This window comes from Trichomonas vaginalis, chromosome IV (assembly GCF_026262505.1).
Source record: "Trichomonas vaginalis G3 chromosome IV, whole genome shotgun sequence".
NCBI classification, from domain to species: Eukaryota; Parabasalia; order Trichomonadida; family Trichomonadidae; genus Trichomonas; species Trichomonas vaginalis.
Genome location: NC_067206.1, coordinates 23,580,798 through 23,607,112, shown reverse-complemented (window position 1 = coordinate 23,607,112; position 26,315 = coordinate 23,580,798). Strand labels below are relative to the sequence as shown.

The window sequence follows — 26,315 nt, the reverse complement described above, 5'->3', positions numbered from 1 at the left end:
TTTTCCAAGAAATTGAAAAGGAAAATATTTTTAATCTTACAACATGTAGAATATATTAGAAATTAGTTGAATTTTGAAGGAACAGCAAAATTACTCCGGATTTATGCATAAATTTCAAAGTCCAATATTAGGCTACTGAAGAACTCTGCTAGATTCGATTAATTTCAGAATCCTAGACCTTTTTGGAACTAGGAAAGAGTAGTAAGAGTACTTGAAGGCAATATTCATTACGAAATCTCTCATCGAATGAGAGAATTCGTGATGAACATTGCCTAATTCGAGCAAATTTATTAATCAATTATTTAAAAGCCAAAGCAAAAGAAGTCGAAGAATATAAAGGAGTTGAACTTAACTATTTAATCTTCGTAATGCTCACAAGAGGAATTGAATTTAATGAAACAGATTTTGATCTAATTGCGCAAGGCGCAATTTATACAATCCTTACTTTTCCCATTCCTCACTCATTCGGTTATGATTATGAACATATTATTCAGCTCGGATTAATCATAGAGAAATTAATTTTGCCATATCTTATCAAGCAAAAAGCCCCACATAAAGTCATTATGTTTTTGAGTGGATTTTCAAAATATATTCAGTTCGAAGATGATTTTTGTATTGGTCTTTTCCCTGGACCTGACGGTTATAGAGTTATGACCCAATACTCAGATTTAGACAATTTCAATCCAGTGAAAGAGGAAATAAAACATAATGAAATATATTCAAAATATAATAGTCACTTTTTGAGAGCAGGGACGACGATTAAAAAGTGAATATATATATATTTTAACAGTTACTTGATACTTTTTCGGGATTATTTATAAGTCCGTAAAAAGTATCACAACTATTCCGATATAATATTCTAGTTAAAAATTACTATTCGTTTATGATGTCCAATGGTGATTTTTGCATGATCAGATATTTTTCGCTTTGAGAAGGACTTTGGAGTGAATGGTTTAGATATTCAAATAATGATGTCCTTCCATATGGAATTTTGGAACACTGGAAGCCATTCAATAGCATTTTGTTGCGTGTCACGTTCTAGGATGTCTTATTTTGTTGTTATATTTGTGATATTCATTCTGACCAAACTTAGCGATTAATAGAAGTATCATAATGACTTCACATTGCAGGATAAACAACTGTTGCAGCATGCTATCTCATCCATAACTATTTAGCAAGAACAAAAAGTTATAATTATTATAAAAAAGATATATTTTTATTCCAATGTTTGGTGTATATATAATGGATTAGTTACTTGTCACTGTTTGTTGTTAAAATATGGTGGGTGAGTTTTCTTTTTCTTGGTTTTTGTATTGATTTCTGCACCATGAGATCTTAGGAGATCGACTATTTCAGTGTTGCATTTTTCTGATGCATAATCTAATGCAGTTTTTCCTCTTTTAGTTTTAATATTGATTTGGGCACCATGTGAAATAAGAAGTTCAACTAGTTCTTTGTTATTATTTCTTGATGCATAATGAAGAGATGTTTTCCAATAATAATTTTTCGCATTTACGTCTGAACCGTGTGAAATAAGAAGTTCTGCAGTTTCATAGCTATTACAGCGTGACGCACAAAGGAGAAGCGTTGCTCCATTTCCGTATTTTTCAGTTATGTCGGCGCCATGTGAAATAAGTAGAGCAACTGTTTCTTTGCTGTTATTAATGATGGCATAATAAATAGGAGTTTTTCCATTTTTAGTTTTAGAATTAACATCTGCTCCATTCATAATAAGGAACTCTGCAGTTTCTTGGCTATTATTTATTGCTGCATAGTGAAGTACTGTTTTGTTTTTGTTATCTTTTGCATTAATATCAGCGCCTTTAGAAATAAGAAGCTGGACTAATTCTTTACAATCACTTTCTGCAGCATAATGAAGAGGTGTTTCCTTATCTTCATCTTTCGAATCGATTTTAGCTCCATTAGTAATAAGAAGTTCTGCTATTTCTAAGTTTTTATATTCAGCTGCATAATGAAGTGCACTTTTTCCAAAATCATCTTTATAATCAATTTTTGCACCATGTAAAAGTATAAAAACTGTAATTTCTTTCTTATTATTCATAGCGGCATAATGGAGAGCTGTTTTTCCATCTTGATCAATTGAGTTGACTTTAATTCCATTAAAAACAAGGAATTCAACAATTTCTTTAGTATTATTATCATCAGCGGCATGGTGTAAAGCAGTCATTCCTTGGTCATCCTTTGACTTAACATAAGCACCAATAGAAATTAATTGTTCGCAAAGAGAAACAGTATTAAAGATTGGTGAATAAACAAAACAATTGTTGACATCTTTTGTCATTTCTAAATAAAGCAAATAAGCTTCAACATTGTTAAAGCGATAACATTGTTGTAAATCAATGTTCATGTTATATTCATTCGTCAATAACTTAACGAGATCAATGTTATGAGAAATAATTGCAAATCTCATGCATTCTTCATCTGGTTTTTGTGTTTTCAAACATTCTTTAATTATCTCTAAATTTTCACCTAAAAATGAAAATTGAAGACATTGTAGAGTGATTTCTGAATTAAATTTATCTCTCAAAGACATAAAGCAGTTGATTGAACCATGGTAACAGCATAGTTCAAGTAATGAATATCCTTTTTCTGATTCAGGATATAATCCACTTTTCAGAATTTGATTTTTATCAAAATCTTCTTTTTCTGTAGATTTTATTAAGGAATCTTTATCATCATTCATAATTGCTCTGTAAATTGTGTTTTCTTCGTGGATTTCCAATGAAAGCTTTTGAGATTCATAATTTTTGATGTCATCTTTATCTTCTTTATCCAGAATAACAGAGTACTCTTTATAAACAAAGTAATCTAGTAGAGATGATATTGTTTTAACTTCTTTTGGATTGAATTCTTCGTAAAATTTCTTGAATAACGTAAAATATGGTTTGGTAAAGCGATTTCGATATTGAATTATGTAAGATAGTTCGCTGATTATCTGTTCTTGAGAATATTTTTTCTCTTCAATCAAATTTTCTTTGATTATTTCGTAAATTTTATTTATATCTTCTTGAGTATTGGCTTTCAGTTGATATAATGCATTAAATCCATCGCTGACGTTCTTTAATATACCCATAAATTTATTGAAATGGCCTTCTTGTGTTTCAATGCCGGCCATATTAAAAATAAATAATGATATTCTGAAGTTTACAATTTATATAAAATACAACAAAATAATATGCGATGAACTTTTTGAAAATATCATAACAAACCTGTGAGATTCCATTTTCACACACATATTTCTTTATATATTTGAAATTGGCTTAAATTCATTTTTCAAGTTTGCGAGTCAATGAAATTATGAAGGTTTTTATATAAGCACGCAATAGTTTTCGTATAAATTTAGTTAGTTGATGCTTTTTCAGGTTGATATCACCACATTCTTTCTTGCAATGAAAGATCATTATTAAAGAAATGAAATACTGAAATCAAATGAGTATAAATTTAATGGTTATATTGTTCTCATACTATTAGTGATGATCTTATTATATGCAAAAATATAAAAAATTTAAAAAATAAATAGGAATTTTAATAAAATTTCGGTTATTCTGGGAATAATTAATATCTTATTTGGAAAAATAAAATGATGTATACCTTTTGATTTTGTTATATTTTGTTTTTTTTTCAAAGAGAGGGTGATCTTTATTACCAAAAACAATGAAATATATTAAATAATTTCTTAATTATAATCTCAATATCAAAAAAATCTCAATTATATTGACTTTATTAAGTTATAGAATAGTAATACTATCATTAAAAATTAAGTTTGTAAATTAATATGCCCAATTTATATTCGTATCTCTATCTAAATGACATTTAATATAGGAGCTGCTCCATTAATGTACATAACAATCCATTTTAATATACATATACACAATGGTTTGTCAATACTATGATTAAAATTCATACGAAAAAGTTTTGTTTCATTTTTGAACAACCAAAATGCTGCGGTATAAAATCAAATAATTGAAGATATGTATGTATGATTCCCATTAACCTATATTACACATCTAATTGAACCATTTAATATTGTCAATTCCCCTATCATTTTTTTTCTTGACTAAACTTAGATTTTTTTTTGAAGTATCATAGCATGCCCGCATTTTACATCATAACTCATTTAAGGGTGCACTAACTACTTTCAGACATTCTCTCAATTTTGTTGACACCTATACTTTATCTCCTAATTTTCTATGATAAAAAATTATTCTAACTCACTACCTAGTACCTCATCTGGCTGTTATAAAGGTATGTTATGTTAAAATAAAAGAAAAATAATTAAATAAAAAATTATTTTTTAGTTAACTTTGAAATAAACAGGAGGATGATTGATTGAGTTGTTGTTTTCATCATTAATAAGTACTTTGGCCTTGATATATAGTGTTCCTGGTTTAAGAGGAATGTTTAATTCTTTCAAAACTTCAGAAACTTTCTTTCCAAGTTTCACTTCATCTCTTTCGTTGAAATCTGCGTAAACAATGATGTCACCAATTGTTAGCATTGAAATTGTTCCTTTTGTAGATGATTCAAGGGCCTTCATTATGTCTGAAACAGGTAAATCATCGAATGTCCACTTATCCCAGAAATTGAATTTTTCTCCTGTTGTTTGAACAATTTCTGTCGTAGCCAAACCAGGTTCAAACAAAGAAATGAAGTTGTTAGAGAGATTTACAGCTCCCCATCTGAACTCAGAGATATCCTTTGGAATATGTGAATGTAATTTATACATTTCCATGCAAACGAAACCGCAAACTAATGATGTTGTCGTAGCAAGTGCTGGAACAATGTTTCCTGCAATTCTCTTCACTTCCATTTTATTTTCTGTGATGATTCCATAACATTTAGCTCTCAAGTTTGCTGTGGCATAAATGAAATCAACGTGGCCATTCGATGGATCATCTTTTTCAAATGAAAATGATTTCAATGGTTTACATGTTTCTCTCAAATTTGAATGGATATCGTTATTAATTTCCTTATTTGCATCCGAATTTTCTTTTTGAGAAAATCTCTGGAAATCGTTATTTCTAAGTATTTCCATTGGATCTTCATCAGTTACTTTGATATCGTAAACTTCAGAAATTAATCTTGCTCCATATTTGATGAATTCTTTTGTTAACTCATCATTTTCATCAAAATCCAACGGATGAGGTAATCTTCTTCCTTCTGAGAGCCAGAACTTTCTTCCTTGGTCGTCAACGGAATCAACAGGATTCTTTTTAAGAACTTCATGGATTAAGTCAATAAAAGATTTCTGATATACATTTCTCATCAACAAAACACAGTCTTTGTAATCATTTGGTTTGTTATTGATCAACATCTTTTCAACAATTTCAATTGCTGTTTTAACGTGACCAATATCTTCTTCTTTCATGTGTTTCACGTAATCCTTGTCTTTGAGGAAACTGTTGACTGTTTCAGGATCACTTTCAAACATGTTTCCGAACAAATCTAAACTCCATGTGATCGTGTGACTGATGTTTGTCGGAAATTCATGGATTGTACACATAGGAACACCGCCACCTTCGTAGTTTCCTATGGATGAATATGACTGTGTCTTGTGAGGAATATATACTTCGAAGTTACATTTGGTTCCTTGTGTTCCTGACTCCAAAAGTGAAGTCAATCTTTGAACACATAATTGGTCGGAGAATTGACGTGTTGGAATGTTATCTAAAGCGTTGCAAACACCACTCAATGTCTTGTAGAACTCTTCGTTGTATACATCTGCTGCTGTTGTTTCATCCAATCTGTTGATATGATGTTCAATTTTTATCGATGGATTGAATTCTTTGGCACTTTTTGTGGCAATTTCTGACTTCATTTTTCCGACATCTTCTTCGTGGAATAAGAACTGTCTACTCAAATTAGAAACCGCTATTTGGTCCATATCGGTGACGGTTATCTTTCCTTTTTCGGATGTGGCGACACCCATCATTGCCCAGTTCTTTAGGAGTTCGCAACCAAGTGCTCCGGCACCAATCAAGAAATAGTTAAGGTCGGACATGATTTCTTGCTGTTTGTTGCCGAAAATGCGACGATAAGCATCATATCTGTCGTTCTTTGGTGCGAAATCGACATTGTTGATGTCGGGAATGGCATCTGTATATGATAAAGTGACGATCTGCTTGATAGGAGTAAATTGGCCGGTCAATGATTTCATAACTTCTTGGCCGGTAATTCCTCCAACGATGGAAGACATCGGGGAGATGATGGAAAGAGTAGTATTAGCGAAATTACGTAATAAAACTTCGTCAATTGAATCGACAAGTTTGGTATTTTCGTTTATTTGCTTCGCGCTTTCAAGTAATGCTGGGAAATCAACAGCAGGTGAATCTGTGATGATGTTGTAGTATGAAAGGAAGAATAAAAGGGTTTGAGCGTGTGATTCTAATTTTGAAAAATCAAATTCGTAGAATAAACCTTTCGGATTTTTCATAACTGCTGTCCAGTCTTTGTAGGATTCTTTCTTCGCAGCTTTGACTTCAATGGCAACGGCAGTGTTGTTATTATTCACGAATTTTCCGAATTTCGTGGTATCTCCAATGACAATTCGGTATTTATCGTTCTTAACTTTCTTGTATTTGAATGTCTGGTTGTTTACCTCTGTCATGCCTTCGACTCCGGCAAATTTGATATGTCCTGAAGTTTCAAGGCCATGACCATGTGGGTTTGAGGTTGTAACGATACCCTGCGGATCATTCGAGATATGTGCGACGTCGAACCTGATCGGTTCTGTATCATCTTGCTTGCGAATGAGGAAATCTTTTCCATTATCAGCAAAAATAAAGGAAAATAGGCCTCTGACATCAGCAAACAAGAATTTAATTCCATTTTTGTGGCAGAATGCTGAGTATTCGCTAATTTCTTTGCTTGAATGCCAATCTGTAAGAACAAAGCACTGATTCTGCAAGATTAACTCGTTGGTCAATGCATCTGTATTAACAGCGAGCGATACATATCTGTTTAGTTTCATTAAAAGCTTGGAACAAGCAATAGCTCTGTTTGTACCTATATTAGAATCATTTAGGTAAAAATTAGCTGCAAGATCATCAAGTGTAGTCAATCTTGTGTCGTGAATAGTGACATTTTTGACGCCGGCTAATATTACATTTTTGGCAATTTCAACACCGACGGCACCCATTCCTGAGATAAGAACAGATGATTTGGTAAGCTTCTCCATAGCTTTTGATCCAATTGCATAGATCTGACGGCTGTAAAGATCTTCTTCTTTGATTTCAGTCATTTTTTGATGAATTGACAATTTTTTTTTGATAAAAAAATATGACCATTTTACAACAATATTTTGACAAAATTGTTTCACAAATTCGTTAATTCTTTTTTGAATAACTAAGGATGTCGTTTTGGGGACAATTGGAGATCCGACCAAATAATTTTGGAAGGGCAAACCCAAATTTTAGCTAAAAGTGACAGGGGAAAAAAACGTTTAGTATTAAAAAAAAAGACCGATGAGAGCTTCGTTCGAAATATAGAGGGAACTGAGAATGCGCAACCATTCTCAGGGAATATTGGATGCTATTCCCGTTCCCTCTGTATGGAAAATTGAGGTTTTCAAAGGGAGTTAAAATAATATCAAATTTATACTAATTTACTTCAAAATACAAAAGTATTTGACAGCTAAAATTAGTTACTTTAGCAAGCCTATCAATACCCTTTTACGATTATTGCTACTTTTTCGAAATAAAAGTAAAAACAAATTTATACTAATTTACTTCAAAATACAAAAGTATTTGACAGCTAAAATTAGTTACTTTAGCAAGCCTATCAATACCCTTTTACGATTATTGCTACTTTTTCGAAATAAAATAAATTTATTATCAAAAACCTTTTTTTTCTTAGTAAAAATAAACGAAATTTTTTACCTTATGAACTTTTGATGGAAATATGCAAATTTAAAATAATAAAGAAAGCCGCGAGCGAAGCGATCGGCTTAGTTCGAAGATTTTGATTCAAATCTTTGCTGATCTGTAATTCGCGGAAGCCGCGAGCGAATCGAGCGGCTTAGGTCTAAGATTTTGATTCAAATCTTTGCTTATATTCCTTAAATTCTTTATGAAACTCGCAACAGTTCCATAAAAAATTTTAAATTCTAAACTGTCGAAATTACCGATCGGTAATCACACCCTTCATAGGTGTGTCACTTTTTACATGCGTGTCACTTTTAGCTAAAATTACCCCTACTCATTTTGGAAGTCTGGGGAACACGTAAAGTGTCAAAAATATTTGTAAAGTGTCAAATCAGTATCCTTGAAGATCCTCTCTTTAACATTGTGATTATGTAACATTGCTTTTTGATGCCTGTTTAGACATAATAATAAAACAAACAATTCAATAAAATGAACTCATAACGTGGGTGATTTTTCAACCAGCCATAAGAGGCTCAACATTTGAGAGTTTTACATGGCATTTACCGGCAAATGCCACGTAATTTATTCTCAATTATTTCCCAGGGGTTGCCGGTGTATTCACCCAAGTGTGCCTTCACCATTTCTAGCCTGAGAAAAGGACTCATATTTATGGTATAGATAGAATAGATCATAAGAAGCTTAACTTGAGACTTAGGAGAAAAATTGTGCAAATTTCAAAGATGAGAGAATCAATGAAAATTGAATACTTTTTCATTAAATTTTTTAATTCAAGAACGAAAATATTCAAAAATTTCAAAAAAATTATCTTTTACAGTCAAATAAGCCTTTTAATCCATTTTTAAATCAACCAAATCGATTTATTATTATTCTTTAAACTATATCTTTGACAAATATTCCTAACATTTATATTATATTATTCTCATTTTTATTATAATAAAAACCTGACTTTAACTTAAATAGTATAGCTTAAAAATGTATTGCAATCAAATCGCATATAATGTATTTATTAAATTTGGTTGATTTGGAATTTGATATTTCATTTTTTATAACTTTTATTGAAATAATACATGCAATAGTTTGCTCGAACAAAATAAAACTTATTACAATACGAATGTTCAAAACTTAAGCAAAGCATTTCTCAAATGGTAAAGAACAAAAACTTTATTGGGAATTACAGGCGTGCAGTGCTTTCTTGTTGTGCAGTAAAGTTGACCAAATTTGCACAACTTTTCCTGCAAATTTGCACAAATTAATAACATCATATACTCTAATAATATATGGAATCTTATGGAAATCACCAGGGCCAAAGTCGAGATATGAGATGATTGAAAATCAAAAACTGAAATCCATTCATATTTCTCTTGTAAAATCCATTTATATGAGGAACTTTGACTAAAAAACCAAAAATCTATAAACATGTTAGAAATCTCCAATATATCAAAAGTAGATGACAAAGTTTAACTAAATAATCTTAATAATTTTATACATCATGTCCTGTACAATACATCATCACTATCAACTATTCTCTAAATATCTTTGCGAGCTCAATAAATGTACCAAGGTATCACCGAGTTTTCAACGAAAGAAAATGCAGGGGGTAACACCTCGGAGTGAAGGCACACATTTCGAAATTGAGAAAAAGCCTTCAAATTTGAAATGTATTAGCAGTATCCATTGCTTGTTCAGCTAATTTGAGTTATCATGTTTGATAATACTCAGTTACGGAATCAATATTAGAAATGTAAACTATTCAAAAATGAGTCAAAGTGAACTGAGGTTTTGACTAAGATTGTTAATTATTTTTTATCAAATATGTCACAACAGCCCGATTTTATCCAACGTAAAATAGATGAAATTACTAAATTTACTGACTCAAGAATTCCTGTTTTACTTATTGGACCTACAGGGTGTGGTAAAACTGTTATATACGAAAACGATAAAAACAGTTTGACAGAAAAGTGACAACTTTACGTGTCAAAAATATAAAAAGTGATATTTTATTCATCATTATCTTCTTCATAATTTATTTCATATTCTTCGTCTTACCAACAAAAGATGGGAATGTGAACAATTGCGGGCAATTTTTAGCCATTTTGGCTTGGAACTAGAGCCTGCGAGGTACATGGATAGTATCAGTACCTCACAGGCTCTAGTTCTCTATATGGCGCCGAGAAATTTTGGTGAAATGTGGTCGCATTTCACCAAAATTTTTTCGGCGCCATAGGATGAATTGGAGGGTGAGAGATATTATTTCATACAATACTACTCTCACCCTCCAATTTCCAGCCAAAATGGCTAAAAATTGGCCGCAATGTGAACAATTGCGGGCAATTTTTAGCCATTTTGGCTTGGAACTAGAGCCTGCGAGGTACATGGATAGTATCAGTACCTCACAGGCTCTAGTTCTCTATATGGCGCCGAGAAATTTTGGTGAAATGTGGTCGCATTTCACCAAAATTTTTTCGGCGCCATAGGATGAATTGGAGGGTGAGAGATATTATTTCATACAATACTACTCTACCCTCCAATTCCCAGCCAAAATGGCTAAAAAATTGCCCGCAATGTGAACAATTGCGGGCAATTTTTAGCCATTTTGGCTTGGAACTAGAGCCTGCGAGGTACATGGATAGTATCAGTACCTCACAGGCTCTAGTTCTCTATATGGCGCCGAGAAATTTTGGTGAAATGTGGTCGCATTTCACCAAAATTTTTTCGGCGCCATAGGATGAATTGGAGGGTGAGAGATATTATTTCATACAATACTACTCTCACCCTCCAATTCCCAGCCAAAATGGCTAAAAATTGCCCGCAATGTGAACAATTGCGGGCAATTTTTAGCCATTTTGGCTTGGAACTAGAGCCTGCGAGGTACATGGATAGTATCAGTACCTCACAGGCTCTAGTTCTCTATATGGCGCCGAGAAATTTTGGTGAAATGTGGTCGCATTTCACCAAAATTTTTCGGCGCCATAGGATGAATTGGAGGGTGAGAGATATTATTTCATACAATACTACTCTCACCCTCCAATTCCCAGCCAAAATGGCTAAAAATTGCCCGCAATGTGAACAATTGCGGGCAATTTTTAGCCATTTTGGCTTGGAACTAGAGCCTGCGAGGTACATGGATAGTATCAGTACCTCACAGGCTCTAGTTCTCTATATGGCGCCGAGAAATTTTGGTGAAATGTGGTCGCATTTCACCAAAATTTTTTCGGCGCCATAGGATGAATTGGAGGGTGAGAGATATTATTTCATACAATACTACTCTCACCCTCAATTTTAATTACTTAAACTCATTCTATTTTTTTGACATGTAAATGTCACTTTTACTGAGATCTGACACAATGTCAGATCTCTTTTTTTCGTATATAAGAAAACAACAATTGCAGAGAAAATTTTTGAAAAAATTGGGACATATTACAAATTTAACTTCAGTTCAGAGACCACAATCGATCAGCTCATTGGAAATCTAACCCTTGACAAAGATTCCAATCCAATTTTTGATTATGGAATGTATTCTTTAGCTTTTAAGAAAGGATATCCTCTTATACTTGATGAGTTCAATCTCGCTCATGAAGATGTTCTGCAATGCATTGAGTCTTCATTAGATACTGAAGATTTATACGTAGATGATCCAGCTTTAAATGCTTCTCCCATAAAAATGCACGAAAACTTCAAGCTGATAGCTACCCAAAACGATTCTGATAGTGCATTTGCATCAATGCGTAATAAACTGACATCAAAACTCACATCTCACTTCCAAATTATTGAGTTTAATGATTTTGGTGATGACCAACTAACATCTCTATGTTCTAACTTCAATAAAAACATTTCAAAAGATCAAATAAAGCAAGTTATTGAATTTCATAAATCTTGTGCCTCAGAGAGCAACAGTGACTATAGTTTTACAATTAGAAACCTTAAGACTGCGCTTTTATCTACAGCCGATCCCAAAAATTTATATCGTTCTTTATTTTATTATTATCAATCGCTTCTTGGTCTTGATAAATCAAATCTTATTGCAGATAAACTTAAAGAATGCAAAATATATCCAAACCACGAAGAAGGGCTCGATGTTTACCAACTATTTAAGCAAAAACAAATCCAAACCACGAAGAAGGGCTCGATGTTTACCAACTATTTAAGCAAAAACAAATCCAAAATGTCTGGAAGAATGATGTTTTAACGAATATTCTTCGCAAAATACACTTCTTTATGGATAAAAATCAAAAAATTCTCATTGTTGGCCCGGACGGATCCGGAAAAACCCAAATTGCAAAATGGGCGACAAAATTATTTAAACATCGTGATGCTTACTTCATGATTTGCCATCAAGAGATGACAACATCAGATATTGTTGGCTGCTACACGACATCCAAAGAAAAAATCGTTGAATGGAAGGACGGACCTATCGTAAAAGCAGCAAAAGAAGGTCGTGCACTGATTATTGACCAACTAGAGAATGCTTCTCCACAAGTCATCGAACGAATCAATCCAATTCTCGATGCTTATTCAAATGTTTTATTAAATAAGAAGACTGGATCACATAATTCTACACGTTTCAGTGTAACAGAGTGTTTTGAAGGTCTTGAAGTCAGAATTACTGATCATTTCCAGATCATTGCCACTGTTACAAAGAATCAATTAAAGAATTTGTCTCCTGCATTGAAAAATCGATTCACAATTATAGAAATTGATTTCCAAATTGATCCTTCAAAGGCACAGGAACAAGTTAAAGAACTTATTAATGCATTATTGGAAACAAAAAAAGGAAATCAAATTTCTTTCTCAGAAAATCTCATTAACGAAATCATAAAAATAGATGGTATCTCTAATATATCAAAGATTGTTAATGGATTACGTATAATCTGTACAAAATATCCTAATTTCAACTCAGATTCCGCACAACGTGCAATTTTTAATGCTTTAAAGGAAATTTACATCGACCACAAGACACCAGAATTGCATGAATCAATCAGAGAAGTCATTATTAGAAAAATAACAGGACCAACAACAGGTTTTTATTTCAAAGATTCTCCTCCACTTGAAAACATTGTTTCATTGATTATTTTGATGCAAAACATTGGCCAACACATTGTTCTTCAGAGTGGAACAGGTTTCGAAAAGACCTCAGCAGCTGTTTCATTGGCAAAAGGATTGAATTTCAATGCCTATAAAGTGTCTTTCAACGCAGAAACAAAATTGTCCGATTTGATAGGAAACATCACAATTTCTCGTGGAAAAAGTGACAATTCAAAAGGACAATTACTAAAAGCAATCAAAGAAGGAGGTTTCTTCATAGCAGATGAAGCAAATCTCGCAGAAATCAATGTACTTCAATCCATCATCATAGCTCTAGAACAAAAACCAGGAGAATCAATAGAAATTCCATCAGTAGGAACAACAATAATCCATGAAAAATACTTTTTCATCGTTTGTCAGAACGATAACACGATGTTTGGTCGGAAGCCATTACCACAAGTACTTCTTAAACGTGTTGTTTGCTTTGATTATCCATTCCCTATCAACTCCATCAAAGAAGTAATCAAACTAATTACTTCTGAATACAATTTGCCATTATTAACAAATGCATTGACAGATTTTGTCATAAATATCAACAAAAAATTCCAAGAGGATGACAAAATCCGTCCATGGTCATTTAGAGAAGTCAGAAGGTTCTGCCGAAGAGTTAAAAATTCTGAGCCTATTGAGTTCCTCCAAAACAATGATGAATGGAATAAAATATCTTTTGCTCCATCCGCAATGATGCATGCATTATTTATGTCATGGATGATGTGTCCTGATCCAGAAAAATCAACTAAAACAATTTGTCAAGTTGTTGGAGAATCATTTGGATATCCAGACATCGATAAATTGGTCTCAATATTATCTACAGATGCAGTTCCTCAAGATAACTATGTAATCAAAGGTATTCTTAGAATTAAATCTGTTTTTAACATTGAGAATTCAAAGAGAGTTCCTGAATCAATTTCATCATTTTGGAATGCAGTTTTCTTGGCTTCTTTAGTTCCTCCAACTGATCCTTTATTAATTGTTGGAGAATCATCATTCAAGACATTTTTGGCAAATTCAATAACAGTTGATCCAAGCCAAGTAACATTAGGAAGTGAAACAACAACAGCTTCTTTAATTGGCCAAGTTTCTTATGTAAGACAACAGACATATGAAAGGATTTTGCTTGATTTACTTCATACAATTATGATTTCAAATGAAAAATTATATCCGAAATTCACAGATTTCAAAAAGAATTTTGTCAGAAACAAAGAAAATTTAGATAAATTAGTTGAATTCACAAAACAAATTGATGTTCCTTATCTCAAGAAATCTGTTGATTACATCACAAAACAATTAATTGCTGATATACCAAATACAGCGATAGGTGATTACACAACTGTTTTCAAACCTGGATTAATTACTCACTATCTTTTCAGACAATCTCCTATAATCATCAAGAATTTTTCAAAACCTCCAACATCTGTTATTGAAAGATTCAATGAATTGTTATCAATAGAACCAGAATTAACATTAACTGAAGATTACACGAACACAATCACTCCAGAAAAAGATAAAACTATCAAAATAAGTCTCGATCAAAATTCAAAATATAGATTTAGAATCATTGCTTTGAGTTCTTTGAATGATTTTAATAGGATTTCTGAAGCCATGAAATCAAGATTTAACATCATTTCTATCAAACCATATACTGTTGCAGAGAAAAAGACAATCACAGGATTATCTGATAAATATGTTAATGATCCGAAATTCCATATCCATAAATTGATTTTGATGAAATCAATCATTGATCAAATCCAAACAATTCAAACCAACATTTTGAATTCTTCTGAAGAAATTCCTAAAGAAAAATTAGAAGTACAAGCTGCGAAAATCTTAGGAACAGAAAATAATCAATGCGAAGAATTCAAAACACCTTTGAAAATAGATGATGGATACTTGAAATCAGATAATCCTTATATCCTTTCTTATTCAGCTCCTTCTGTTGATCCAACAAATTCAAATATTGTTTTCACAAAAACAACACAAACAATGTGTGTAAAGATCTTCACAGCATTGTCATTAGATATTCCAATCATTATTCAAGGACCAACAGGTACTTGCAAGTCAATGCTTGCTGACTATGTTGCGAGTTTGATGAAAGATTTCGCAAACAATATTCACGTGATCAAAATCCAGTTGTCGAGATCAACAACTGTTGAAGATTTGTTTGGAAGAAATTCAATCAAAGTTGATATAAACGGAAACAAAATTTTCGATTATATTCCAACAGAACTCTTCAAAGCAGCAAGTTAATCAAATCACAGATCATTAATCATCATTGAAGAGTTGAATCTAGCATCACCAAGTTTAATTGATGCTTTAACAAGTTTGTTCGATAACAACCCTGAATCCAAAATAATGAGGACAAATGGAGAATCAGAGAAGAAAGGAAGATTTTCTATTATTGGTATTGCTTCAGGAAATGTTTCTCCTGATCTTAAGAAATCAGCAATTATCTTCAGAAGAGATGAATACGATTCAAATGAAATGAGAGCTGTTTGTGAATCTATTTTGAAGAATACTTCCGAGATACCTGTTAATTACTTTGAAATGAATATTGCACGAAACTGCCAAATGTATTCTCAATTGGAATATCATTTCAAAAATCTAAAGAATTTGCTTCAAGAAATCACATTCAAAGATCGAAAGAACCAACAAAATCAGGAATGGAGCAAAATAGATATTTCATATGAACCAGGCGGATCCACATTAAAGGTTGGTGATCTAATAGTTCAAGTACCCGTCAAAAATGCCAATCTTGCTCGAAATCTCCAAGAAAAACTTGTGACACTGACTCCAAGCGAACAAAAATTGTTTTATTGTTTGGCAGCGAATAAACTCAAGAGATATCCATTGATTGTTAGGAGGAACAGCATCAGGAAAGACATATACAGTCAAATTGTTTGCGCAAGCAATCAACAAGAAATTAGTTGTTATTCCTGTCAACGCTGATACATCAATCTCAGCAATCACTGGATCATATAAACCATCGAAATATATCAGTGAACAAAACATTAAAAAGATTTTAACCAAGCTTTCCGAAGATCCTTCTTTTAATGAACTCTCTATGATGATTTCTGGAAACAATAGTAAAAATGTTGAAGTCAAGAAACACAAAGTTTTGGCAAATGAAATTGACAAAATTGTCAAAGCATCAAACGATGAAAACACAATCAAAATTGGAAATGAAGCGAAAGAAATCATTACAAAAGCCAGCCAGTTGATCAACAACATGGAATATTCAGAATCCGGTTTGATTACTGCAATGAGGAATGGCGATTGGGTTTTATTCGATGGTGTTGAATCATGTCCTTCAAATATTTTGGAAAGGATCATTACTTTGCTTGATTTCGAACCATCTTTGAATTTGTATGAAGTTGGTGAAGGTGTCACTTTTCATCCAAATCAAAAAATCCTCAAAATCAGATCAATGAAGACTTTAGAATCATTTTCACATACAATGATGTAGGAACACATAAAAAGACTCCTCTTCCACGAACAATCATTTCAAGATGTGCTATTCTAAAGATAGATCCAATTGATATTGATTATAAATCAATCGCACAAATAGCAATGCTCAATATTCCAGACACTAATTATGTTGATACAACAGTTGATAAGATTGAAATTGCTACAAGAATCGGAGTTTGTCATTGTGAAATTCGCAATTGGCTGAAGCAGGAGTATCCAAATGATTCAAGCTACGAAATAACAGGAAGATCAATATCAAGAATTTGCAGATTAATTACTTATTATAGTCAACCTGATGATAAAGATGTTGATTCCCAGCAAATCAAGAGAGCTTTGACAATCACTTACAATAAGAATCTTAACGAAATAGATAATGATGAGATTGAACTTAATCAAAAGATTTATAATTCTTTCTTTCAAAAAATTGATAAAGGTTTTGTTAAGGAATTAATGAAATTATATTTATCGTTATTAATTGATAGCAATGAATTTAAGAAATTAATTGAAGAAATAATAAAAAATGATCAGCCAATTATTGATGTATTTAAAGTCATTGAACGGGCAAAGATGAACGACATCTTGAATGCCATAGATTTATTGAATAATTGGGTCAAAACCAAATTGGTTCATCGATTTCAATTATTTGAAGAGATTGTATCAAATTGTTGAACAACTTTCTAAACTTAATGCTAACACAATCGAAGAAATCAAAGATTTAACAATAGCCAATTGTCAAAGATCAAAGGATTCTAAATTGAATGAGATCGTTGCAGAGTTTACATTCATTTCTCAAACATATCCTACATACGAAGACATTGTTTTACCAAGTGAACTCGCTTCAGAAAACATTGATTTGAAGTATATCTATATTTCTGATGAAATCAAAAACGATGTTTTTAGATATCCAAATTTATATTTCAATGTTCCAAATATTAGAGTTATTTCACAACCTTTTGATGGAATATTCAAACCTATTTTCGATGCTTACTTAATATGCTTTGAAATAAAAAGCCATGAATTACTTACATTACTTGATAAATTAACAACAATAATTATTAAGAAAGATTTATTACCATCAAAAACAGTTGAAATATCAGATCTAATTAATTCCTTCAATAATCCATTGACTGAACTTTACAACATCGATCTCATTGCGAAATCGTTCAAAAAATACGACAAGTTACCAAAAGATTTCATGGAAATTCTGAGTAAACTTCAAAATGAATACGACAAGAGAAATCTTAATACTGAAGATGAAAGGAAGTGGAATAAATTGAAGGAAATTCATCCAGAATTAGTATTTTTGTTTGATTTGACCGAAACAATTGGTTGGGTTCCAACTGGCATCGATCAAGAGGAAGTAATCAAACAAGCGAAGTTATCAAATATAGTTTCCTATGATAAACTTTCTTCTTATGTTACAAAGACTGATCCAGAAAACAAAGATCAATCTGACTGGTTTATTGCATTAATGGATTTCTCTTCTGATTTGTATCATTATTACAATCTTTTGAATACAAGCAGTTGCATTTCAAGTCTTTTATTATTACACAAGCGCGGCTACAACATAGGAAATATCTTTAAGACTTATGATGGTATTTCATTAACTTTGAATATGTATGATTCAAATGCATTACTTTTTGATATTTTTGACAAATACCTGAACGCAATTTATAATTCTGACAGGAGTTTATTCAATGTTAATAATCTCATTGAAAAGGTAAACAGCTATATAAACCAAAAAAACTTCCTAGTCCAAGCTGGTATGAATTTATTGTTAAATACAATAAGAAATATGATGTTAATTTGCCAATAAGAATTCCATTTTTCCCAGAAAAAAGTTTACTTAAAATTTGTTCTAAAATATATAAAACTAATTTCAGGACAGTCCAAAATATGAGGAAATACATGAAAGAAGACTATGAAAATTTGATTGCAAAGGCCACATCAAAGAAATACGACATTCGAGATTTCACTCAATTTGAAACCAATGACAAAATAATATCATATACTGATGAATTTCCAGCTCAAGGTCTTTTCTTGATTCGGAATCCAGACTTTTATAAACTTCTTGACGGATCAAATAAAGTATTGACATATAGTATGTTCATGATCAGAGTTGTTTCTTCTTTCAAACAAATCGTTTTCGAAACAGATAAGTTCACAAGTGAAATGAAAGAATCTGTCAACAATTCAATTCAAAATTTGTTGTCAGTTAAAGAAAACAAGAAGTCAATCATTGTTTCATTGTCTTTGTCAAATCCACCATATTGTTTCAAGGAATTCTTCACATGTTTGTTGCATGACTCCATTATACAAGCAGCAACATATACATCACATGATCATTATGTCAGACAAGCCAACTTGTTTATTGGAGATTACTTATCTTTCTGCTTGGAAAAATACAGTCCTTTGACAAAAGAAAAATGGGATTCATTTATTTGTGGACAGACAAGCTATCTATTGGATCCAATTGGAGAATATATTAGATATGTTCATGATCATCTCAAAGATAAGCGTAAAATATTTTCGGAAATGAAAATTAAATGCGATGAAGATATTAAAGAAAAAGAAAACCAAATCAAAAAATCACTTCTACAACTTGAAAAGGCAATGAAAATTGATGATCCATTGAAATACAGAAATCAGTTTGAACAAGATAGTTCTTCAAAAGAAATTGTTGAAGATGAAACCTCAGTAATTTTTGTTTCAAACCAGACAGAATATACATTCAATGATCTTTCAGAATTTATCAAAAACAAACAGTCAGATAAACCATATTTAGAAAAATTTAGAAACAAATTTAACAATCCTCAATACAAGAAAAATCCAGATATTACGGCATCTAATACTAAAGATCAATTAGAGAAGCTCGAAATGAAAATCCAAGAATATGATAGATGTATCAAAAATCTTCAAGAAGTTCGCCAAAAAATTGATAATTTTCCATTTAAGGAATTCAATCCTCCTGAAAATAAAAACAATAAACCAACCCTAGATTCTAATAAGGCTAATATTAAAATTGACTTCACTAAGGCTGATAATTCAGCGTTTAACATGGCAGCTGTTAATGTTGATAAAGAAAATGCTATTCCAACATTCAGTTCCATCAAAGCTGATGTTCCTTGCATATTAAGAGGCATCCAAACAACTCCAATTTGTATTCCTGTTTATGTTTTTGGAAATGCTTCAAAAGTTAACATCGAATTTCATCCAACATCACAAGAAACACCAACTCCAACTTATGAAATGAAGGATGCACAAATTAATTTAATCTTCCCAATAAATGACATAATACAAGATATGACTTTCACGGGAATAATGAACATCAACACTAAAAAGATTGAGTATGAAGTCAAGGCTCATTTCATTGACTCTGTTGTTTTCCTTGATTCTCGTGGAAACAAGTTTATCAATCACAGGGATGAAATTGCTTTTGAAAAAGATTTTATCGCAAAAGATAATATCAATATTATCCCAGAAATTCCAGGAGAAGAAAATCCAAAACAAAAAATTTTGGTCGAAAATGTCAAATGTCAGTTACCAGAATCTCCAATACAATTGAAAGATAATGACAAAACAATTGTTTTTCAAAAGTTTTCTAAAAATGTTTTGATCGATGGTATTACTTTCCACGTGTATCACACTCCATTGGAAAATTCACAAGTCAAAATCAATACTCCAATTAATTTGCATGATAGAAAAGTTTTCTTTAATTCATTATATCCACCATATAAAACAATATCAGAAAAAAATGAATTAGAGATTGGATACACGTATAATAAATACTGTTTCCTTGTTTCATTCTTCATGAAACAAAACTATTAAAGATTGTAACAACAATCTCTGCCTCATTAATAAGAAGATTACTTCTTCATTCGAAGAGCATCAAGGTCATATTATTATTGAAGTCGATATAAAGTCAATTGCAAGCAAGCAATCTGAAGAATCAAAGCTGGAAATTAGTATTGATGGACAACAATTCCAATGGAAAAAAGAAATTCCTTTGAAAATAATTTGTCCAAAAAGGGGAAATCTTCTTAAATTTGGAGAATGCAATTGCTTTTACAATGATATCAGTTATTCTTTATATCACAAGGATAGAATGCTTCCTCATGCTTATTATGACGAAAAAGGATATGGAACAATTCTGACCACAAATAAAATCAAATCCATAATGATTTTAGATAAAATAGTAAATGAATATACATATCAAAAGGCGCAAAAAGAAATGTGCTTATTGCTTTTCATTAATAATAATCTTTGGATTCCTGCTTCTGATCCTAAACTTGGTAAAATTGCAGCAAATATTAAAGAAATGCCAGAAACAAATCTTAAGGATCTTCTTAATAAATTGGAAGAATTCTTCGGAAAAAATGCGATTAACATCATTAACAGCAAAATCAAGAATTTTGTTAGGAAAGAAGATAGAGAACAATCAATAAAGGAGTTTATTGTTAAACAAATGCAGGAGAAATTCGATAAACTCACAAAAGATGATTTCCAATTAACATATGATGATCAATTTAATATTAACGATGTTAATAGCAAAAGAAACATAAAATTTGATCTGAACAAAGTTTACACACAAAAAGCCAAAAACAGTGAACAATTGGAACAAAATATTCCAAAATTTGCATCGTCCGAAAGCACAACAATTGTAACCGAGTTCAAGGCTGATAGTTTACACAAACTAACATTTGATACAAGGATTATTAGTCCAGATGAAAGAAAGGTAATATCAGAAAGTATTAACACGAAATTTGAAGAAGCAAATGAACCAATGTTGAAATTGGACATGGTTCCAAATGATGAAGAATTCGATGAAGAAGGAATCGCATTTGGAGCATTAACATCCGCAAAAGCAATTTATGAAAAAATCTCTGAAATTCTCTCCAGATGCAGAAAATTTGTTTTGATAATGTCAAATTATAAAGATTATACCAAAGGATTTCCAAATTCTCAAGCAGAAATACAGTTCAAAAATTTGGCAGCTTTCTATGCATGGTCGAGCAACGAATCTACACTAAAAACAACTCCATTCTTGTCTCAGTGCATTGAATTCAACAACAGTTTCATTTCACTTTTCAAAATTTTGAATAAGTCTGGTTGCAAGATTCAAAATCTTAAAATAAATGAGAAAGATCTTAAAAACAGCGATCTTATTCAATCTATCATGAAGCCAAAGCAGCCATTGCTTTCTGTTGAACAGTTCAAGAAAGACTGGGTAATGGTCTCAAGGAAGCCATTAAATCTCAATATCCCATTACCAAATCCTCCAGATAATAAAAAGAAACCAAATCCTCAAGAAAATAAAAATAATGGTACAATTGTCACAGAGATTCCAAGGAAGGAATTTACTAATCAAATTGGATTAAACTCACAACACGGAAGAGGATGAGGACCAGTCAAAGATGAAGAAGCTTACAAATATATGATTGAAAACATTGACAAACCACAAAATTATGCCGAGGACTTGGAAAATAAACAAGGTTTAGGAAATGTTAAAATCAATGATATTGCTCCAGATACTGAATTACCAATTGATAAATTCATTGATTATGCAACAGAAACTACTTTCAACATTGTTAATTATGCAAACAAAGTACAAATCAACACTAACTCCCAAATTGTTTTGTTGCTTGATATTAAATCAATAACACCAGAAGATATCAAGCGCGACATTTTGTTGTATTTTGTTGCTTTTGCAATGGCATGTTCTCAACTTGGACTTGAATACAGACTTGCTGTTTTCGCAGATAGAGAATTCCAATACTTGGAAATCAAGAAATTATCTGAAAAATTGCAGAGAAAACATCTGCAAGTTGCTCTTGAAACTTTCGATACAAAGAGATTATCATCCGATCCATTTATTGCCATTCAAAAGATAATAAATAACGACATAAAGTCATCATATAGTTTCTTCGTCTTCTCAGATGGAAACCTCTTGAACACAACAGTAAAATCATGGTCAAGTTGGGATAAAAACACTCATTCAACATGTACTTGGTTAATCCAACCACCTGAAGAATTCAATAATCCAATTGTAAATCAATACAAACGCCTAAACGAAGAATATGAGAACATGTTCTATGAAGTAAACAAAATTGCTGATGGTGGATTCAACAAATGTGAAAAGTTCATTGAAACGTTCTTCAAAGGTTTCAGTAAAGGAAACTTAGAGAACAAAGAAAAAACAGTTAAATTGTCTTTATCGCAAAACAAGATCAATATTACTTGTTCCTTCAAACCTATTAAAAGCACAGACTCTCAATTTATTTGTGTATCAGAAAATCTACAAACATCGATGACAAGAATCTGCGAAGTTACAGATAACAGTGAATTTGATTTCATTCCAAAATCAAATAATTCGATATTTGGTTTGGAAGATTTCGAAAGAAATATTTCGGACAACTTCAATACTGAAGAAATGTTCACTCCAAACAAAGCAATGCAGTATATTGCATCAGAGAAAGGCAGCGGAATATCAATGTCAGGATTAATCAGATTCATAATCACAGATGGCCAAGACCAGAGATTTAGACTCGAAAAAAAGGCAGGTTATGTACCAAGTTATTCCTTGTTTTTCGTCATTGATTGTACAGAATCATCATCTGGAATGCTCTCAATGAATACTACAGTACTAACTGTCTTCAGCACATTAATTGCATTCAAAGAATGCAACTGTCCAATCACAGTAATTTTGGCAACTTCCACCGGTCCAGTTGCAGTTTGTATCAACAAGAAGAAAGAAGACATTTTCATTGATAACCCCCCAGTTTTCACAGAAATATATAGATGGTTAACAGCAGCGAATATACAATCTCAAACAGTATTTGGATTCTCTCAGGCATTGACAGCTGCATACAACATCAGGTGCAGACAACAAGAACAAGAATCTGTTCTTATTGCAATCACAAGTGCCCATTTCTATCAGACTGAGATGGGTGCAGTTGGAACATGCATCTCCACATTGCAGTCATTGAAGACATCTACAATTGGTGTTGGAGTAGGAATTTGTCCGAAGAATATCTCGAAAGTTTTCAGTAAATCTGTTTGGTCAGATAATCCTCTGAAAATTGGAGAGTGCTTCAGCAAATTATCACATTTAGATACAAGTGAAGGAATTACAGAAGGAGAAATAACTTCCCCAGTTTTACCAGAGAAAATCTCGATTAAAGAACTCAATGCTCAATTAAGTAACAAAGACAACAGATTTTTCACAGACCTCACTAATAAATTGGAAAAGATCCAGATATTTGATGCAGCTTGTGGCTACTACATTAACGAAAGACCAGCAAATATTGATGTTCCTTCAACAAAATCAGGTAAAGGCCAAGAGCCTAAAAGTAATCTCCCAGATGAAGATCTCGGCAAGAATGCAAAATGGCCATATAAGATTCTCATTTGCCAACTCTACGATGCAACAGTAAACCAAGAAGGAGAACAAAATAAACAAGAACCAAATCCACCATCTCGACCATTATCACCTCAAAAACTACCTCCTCCGATTATAAGAATTAAAGGTATTCATAATCAAGGAAATCAAGGTACTCCAAATAAAGGAAATAAAGGTACTCCGGAAACAGAAAATCAACCAATAGACAAATATGTCACATTCCAAACTTTGAATGGTAAAAATGGAATTATTTGCCGTTTGAGAGACCTTGGCTTTACAGTCACAGTTTCTCAGAATTACTGCAATTGTATTGCCGAAATATTATCAGGAGAATACCACCAAGTTTGGGTTATTTGCTCAAATGGCCAAGAGGCAAAACCATCAGATGCTGGAGTTTATCCAAAAATTAAAAAGAAATCTAATCAAATCAGAGGAGATTCAACTGATTTCTCACACGCTTACCAATTTGTTGAGACAGTTGAAATGTTCAGGCAGAAAGGTGGTGGTATTTCATTTTGGGCTGATCAGGGATTCACCTTTGAATTGGACTATTATTTGAAACATGTCAAATTGTATGATTGTGATGAATGTGATTCAAAATCACAAAATCACAAAATACCAGTTAAACTTAGGTTCAATGGCGAAGATCCAGTCAGAGGACAAGTTCTTGACAGAAAAACTCCAGCAACTTTCGAAAAGAAGTCATTCGATTCAGATGATTCTAAGAAAATTGCAAATTATGATTATTATCTTTACGGATACAATGTTCTTAAGTTGCAAGAAGGAACAACAATTGCAGGAGCTAAAATCCCCGATGGTTTGAACTATAATGAAATCTGTGAGCATATCAAACCATTTAGACCTTTCTCACTCAGTTCCGATAAAGGATTAGTTTCTGGCTGCTATTATGTCTCTCCCAAATATTCCAATGAAGGTGACATAATCATCGATGGCGCTGCTTCTCGTCTCTTCAAAGAACTCAACTTGGAAGGTGTCAAGAGATTGGTTAGAAACATGGCTGTTTGCCTTGTCAACAAATGGAGAACTATCGCAGAGACAGGTCACTATGAGAATATGCAACCTATTTCTGGTATTAAATTACCTCCAATTCCTAAAGAGATACCTGCTCCAATGAGAAAATTCAAACCAATTGATTTGGTTTTCATATATGATGCAACTAAATCCACAGAAAAAATCAAGGATTTGATTAAATTCCAGATCAAAAACGCCATCGATTGGTTCAAAGAAACAAATGCCGATGTCAAAATTGCACTTATTGCATTCAGAGATTTGATTTACGCAAAGAAATTGAATAGGTCTATTGGCAAGAATAATACCGAGTACATTAATTTCCTCCCTATTGATAGAGCCGATGAATTGGTCAGTGCAATAGAGTTTATCCCCTGCCAAGGAGGAATGGGAGATGGTCCAGAAGATTGGAACTCAGCATTCAAGGCGTACTTCATGCTAGATTTCAAAAAAGAAGCTGCACAAATCATTTTCTTCATCACAGACGATGGAGCTCATCATCCTGATTTCCATTCCAAGCCTGATAATGAATTGGCTGCAAAACTATTAGCTGAAGGTAAAAGTTCCAAACTGATGATGAGAAATACTCAATTGATTATTTCATTGGACTTAACGAAACATTGACTCAGAAAGATCAATTAGAAGTATACATTAAGAAATTGGCCAAACAAAATCCATTCTGGATATTATGTACATTTAGTCGTCAAGTATTTCGTCCGATGCAGATATTCCGCAATAAATTATATAAACACAATTCAAAATCAAGTTGCATCACTATAACATTTGACATCTGGTGTCCAAGGAAAGGGCTGGAAGATATCAAAATGAATCATGATTATAAAATCATTGATATAGGAAATGATGCAACATCTAATGATAACATATTGAATAATTTACCTAAACAAGACCTTGATAAGATATTTATGGAGGTCTTTAATGAAACGAAATTATTCATTGAAAATAATGCAACTATGTTTTAAGTAAAATTTGTATTTTTTTTTTTTTTTTTTTGATTTATGCCAGCATTAATAAATTCGGTATTCATTAATTTTTTATAACTAAGTTTAAGGATGTCAATTTGGAAGAAAAGTGAGAAAATTCCTAAAATGCTAAAAATGAATTTTCCAAACGTACTTTTTTATCTAATTTTTTTGATTTTGAAAAAATTTGGAAAGAAGAACTCTTCGTTTTTGAATTTTGTCACGATGGTTTTAAAGTATATTAGACACATGTATTGATATTACTATTTTTGTATATTTTGAGAGAAAATCCCTAAAAAGTGAGAAAATCCGAGACGGTTTGAGAAAATATATAAACTATTGAAAATTTGAATTAAACTTCTAATTTGGAAAAAAGAAATTTGGAAAGAAGAAAATTCAAAAATCGAGATTTAGACTCAGTATCAAATGGAGAACAAAATGTTTCTTCATATGAAG

The 26,315-nt window shown here is 32.0% G+C and overlaps 11 protein-coding genes across 11 annotated transcripts, besides 11 other annotated features; 9 read left to right on the top strand and 2 right to left on the bottom strand.

Moving 5' to 3' along the window:
* Window positions 1-171: 171 nt before the first annotated feature.
* TVAGG3_0155160 (ankyrin repeat and SOCS box-containing protein 4 family) lies at window positions 172-3,136 on the bottom strand (the record flags this gene model as incomplete). The annotated part of the gene is made up of 1 exon (XM_001317764.1): window positions 1,259-3,136. The coding sequence occupies one exon, from the start codon at window positions 3,134-3,136 to the stop codon at window positions 1,259-1,261; it is 1,878 nt and encodes a 625-aa protein (XP_001317799.1).
* Window positions 3,137-4,138: 1,002 nt separating this feature from the next.
* Window positions 4,139-4,171: a mobile genetic element.
* Window positions 4,139-4,171: a terminal%2Cinverted (terminal inverted repeat of tvBac_53III transposon ID:TVAGG3_0155150).
* Window positions 4,172-4,315: 144 nt separating this feature from the next.
* Window positions 4,316-7,261, bottom strand: TVAGG3_0155140 (ubiquitin-activating enzyme E1 family; the record flags this gene model as incomplete). Its single annotated transcript, XM_001317765.1, has 1 exon — window positions 4,316-7,261. One exon carries the CDS (start codon window positions 7,259-7,261, stop codon window positions 4,316-4,318), a length of 2,946 nt encoding a protein of 981 aa, XP_001317800.1.
* A 157-nt stretch (window positions 7,262-7,418) lies between these two features.
* Window positions 7,419-7,448: a terminal%2Cinverted (terminal inverted repeat of MuDR-3_TvMULE3 transposon ID:TVAGG3_0155130).
* Window positions 7,419-8,219: a mobile genetic element.
* Window positions 8,190-8,219: a terminal%2Cinverted (terminal inverted repeat of MuDR-3_TvMULE3 transposon ID:TVAGG3_0155130).
* Window positions 8,220-9,823: 1,604 nt separating this feature from the next.
* Window positions 9,824-9,885: a mobile genetic element.
* Window positions 9,886-10,005: 120 nt separating this feature from the next.
* Window positions 10,006-10,114: a mobile genetic element.
* A 141-nt stretch (window positions 10,115-10,255) lies between these two features.
* Window positions 10,256-10,364: a mobile genetic element.
* A 141-nt stretch (window positions 10,365-10,505) lies between these two features.
* Window positions 10,506-10,614: a mobile genetic element.
* Window positions 10,615-10,755: 141 nt separating this feature from the next.
* Window positions 10,756-10,870: a mobile genetic element.
* A 134-nt stretch (window positions 10,871-11,004) lies between these two features.
* Window positions 11,005-11,113: a mobile genetic element.
* Window positions 11,114-11,415: 302 nt separating this feature from the next.
* TVAGG3_0155060 (nuclear chaperone required for maturation and nuclear export of pre-60s ribosome subunits) lies at window positions 11,416-12,090 on the top strand (the record flags this gene model as incomplete). The annotated part of the gene is made up of 1 exon (XM_001317766.1): window positions 11,416-12,090. The coding sequence occupies one exon, from the start codon at window positions 11,416-11,418 to the stop codon at window positions 12,088-12,090; it is 675 nt and encodes a 224-aa protein (XP_001317801.1).
* Window positions 12,091-12,119: 29 nt separating this feature from the next.
* TVAGG3_0155050 (nuclear chaperone required for maturation and nuclear export of pre-60s ribosome subunits) lies at window positions 12,120-15,233 on the top strand (the record flags this gene model as incomplete). The annotated part of the gene is made up of 1 exon (XM_001317767.1): window positions 12,120-15,233. The coding sequence occupies one exon, from the start codon at window positions 12,120-12,122 to the stop codon at window positions 15,231-15,233; it is 3,114 nt and encodes a 1,037-aa protein (XP_001317802.1).
* Window positions 15,234-15,338: 105 nt separating this feature from the next.
* Window positions 15,339-15,932, top strand: TVAGG3_0155040 (nuclear chaperone required for maturation and nuclear export of pre-60s ribosome subunits; the record flags this gene model as incomplete). Its single annotated transcript, XM_001317768.1, has 1 exon — window positions 15,339-15,932. One exon carries the CDS (start codon window positions 15,339-15,341, stop codon window positions 15,930-15,932), a length of 594 nt encoding a protein of 197 aa, XP_001317803.1.
* Window positions 15,933-16,050: 118 nt separating this feature from the next.
* TVAGG3_0155030 (nuclear chaperone required for maturation and nuclear export of pre-60s ribosome subunits) lies at window positions 16,051-16,449 on the top strand (the record flags this gene model as incomplete). Its single annotated transcript, XM_001317769.1, has 1 exon — window positions 16,051-16,449. One exon carries the CDS (start codon window positions 16,051-16,053, stop codon window positions 16,447-16,449), a length of 399 nt encoding a protein of 132 aa, XP_001317804.1.
* A 104-nt stretch (window positions 16,450-16,553) lies between these two features.
* Window positions 16,554-17,120, top strand: TVAGG3_0155020 (nuclear chaperone required for maturation and nuclear export of pre-60s ribosome subunits; the record flags this gene model as incomplete). The annotated part of the gene is made up of 1 exon (XM_001317770.1): window positions 16,554-17,120. The coding sequence occupies one exon, from the start codon at window positions 16,554-16,556 to the stop codon at window positions 17,118-17,120; it is 567 nt and encodes a 188-aa protein (XP_001317805.1).
* Window positions 17,121-17,646: 526 nt separating this feature from the next.
* TVAGG3_0155010 (nuclear chaperone required for maturation and nuclear export of pre-60s ribosome subunits) lies at window positions 17,647-18,267 on the top strand (the record flags this gene model as incomplete). The annotated part of the gene is made up of 1 exon (XM_001317771.1): window positions 17,647-18,267. One exon carries the CDS (start codon window positions 17,647-17,649, stop codon window positions 18,265-18,267), a length of 621 nt encoding a protein of 206 aa, XP_001317806.1.
* An 80-nt stretch (window positions 18,268-18,347) lies between these two features.
* Window positions 18,348-20,279, top strand: TVAGG3_0155000 (nuclear chaperone required for maturation and nuclear export of pre-60s ribosome subunits; the record flags this gene model as incomplete). Its single annotated transcript, XM_001317772.1, has 1 exon — window positions 18,348-20,279. One exon carries the CDS (start codon window positions 18,348-18,350, stop codon window positions 20,277-20,279), a length of 1,932 nt encoding a protein of 643 aa, XP_001317807.1.
* A 490-nt stretch (window positions 20,280-20,769) lies between these two features.
* Window positions 20,770-21,852, top strand: TVAGG3_0154990 (nuclear chaperone required for maturation and nuclear export of pre-60s ribosome subunits; the record flags this gene model as incomplete). Its single annotated transcript, XM_001317773.1, has 1 exon — window positions 20,770-21,852. One exon carries the CDS (start codon window positions 20,770-20,772, stop codon window positions 21,850-21,852), a length of 1,083 nt encoding a protein of 360 aa, XP_001317808.1.
* Window positions 21,853-22,536: 684 nt separating this feature from the next.
* Window positions 22,537-25,881, top strand: TVAGG3_0154980 (nuclear chaperone required for maturation and nuclear export of pre-60s ribosome subunits; the record flags this gene model as incomplete). The annotated part of the gene is made up of 1 exon (XM_001317774.2): window positions 22,537-25,503. One exon carries the CDS (start codon window positions 22,537-22,539, stop codon window positions 25,501-25,503), a length of 2,967 nt encoding a protein of 988 aa, XP_001317809.1.
* Window positions 25,882-26,315: the final 434 nt, after the last annotated feature.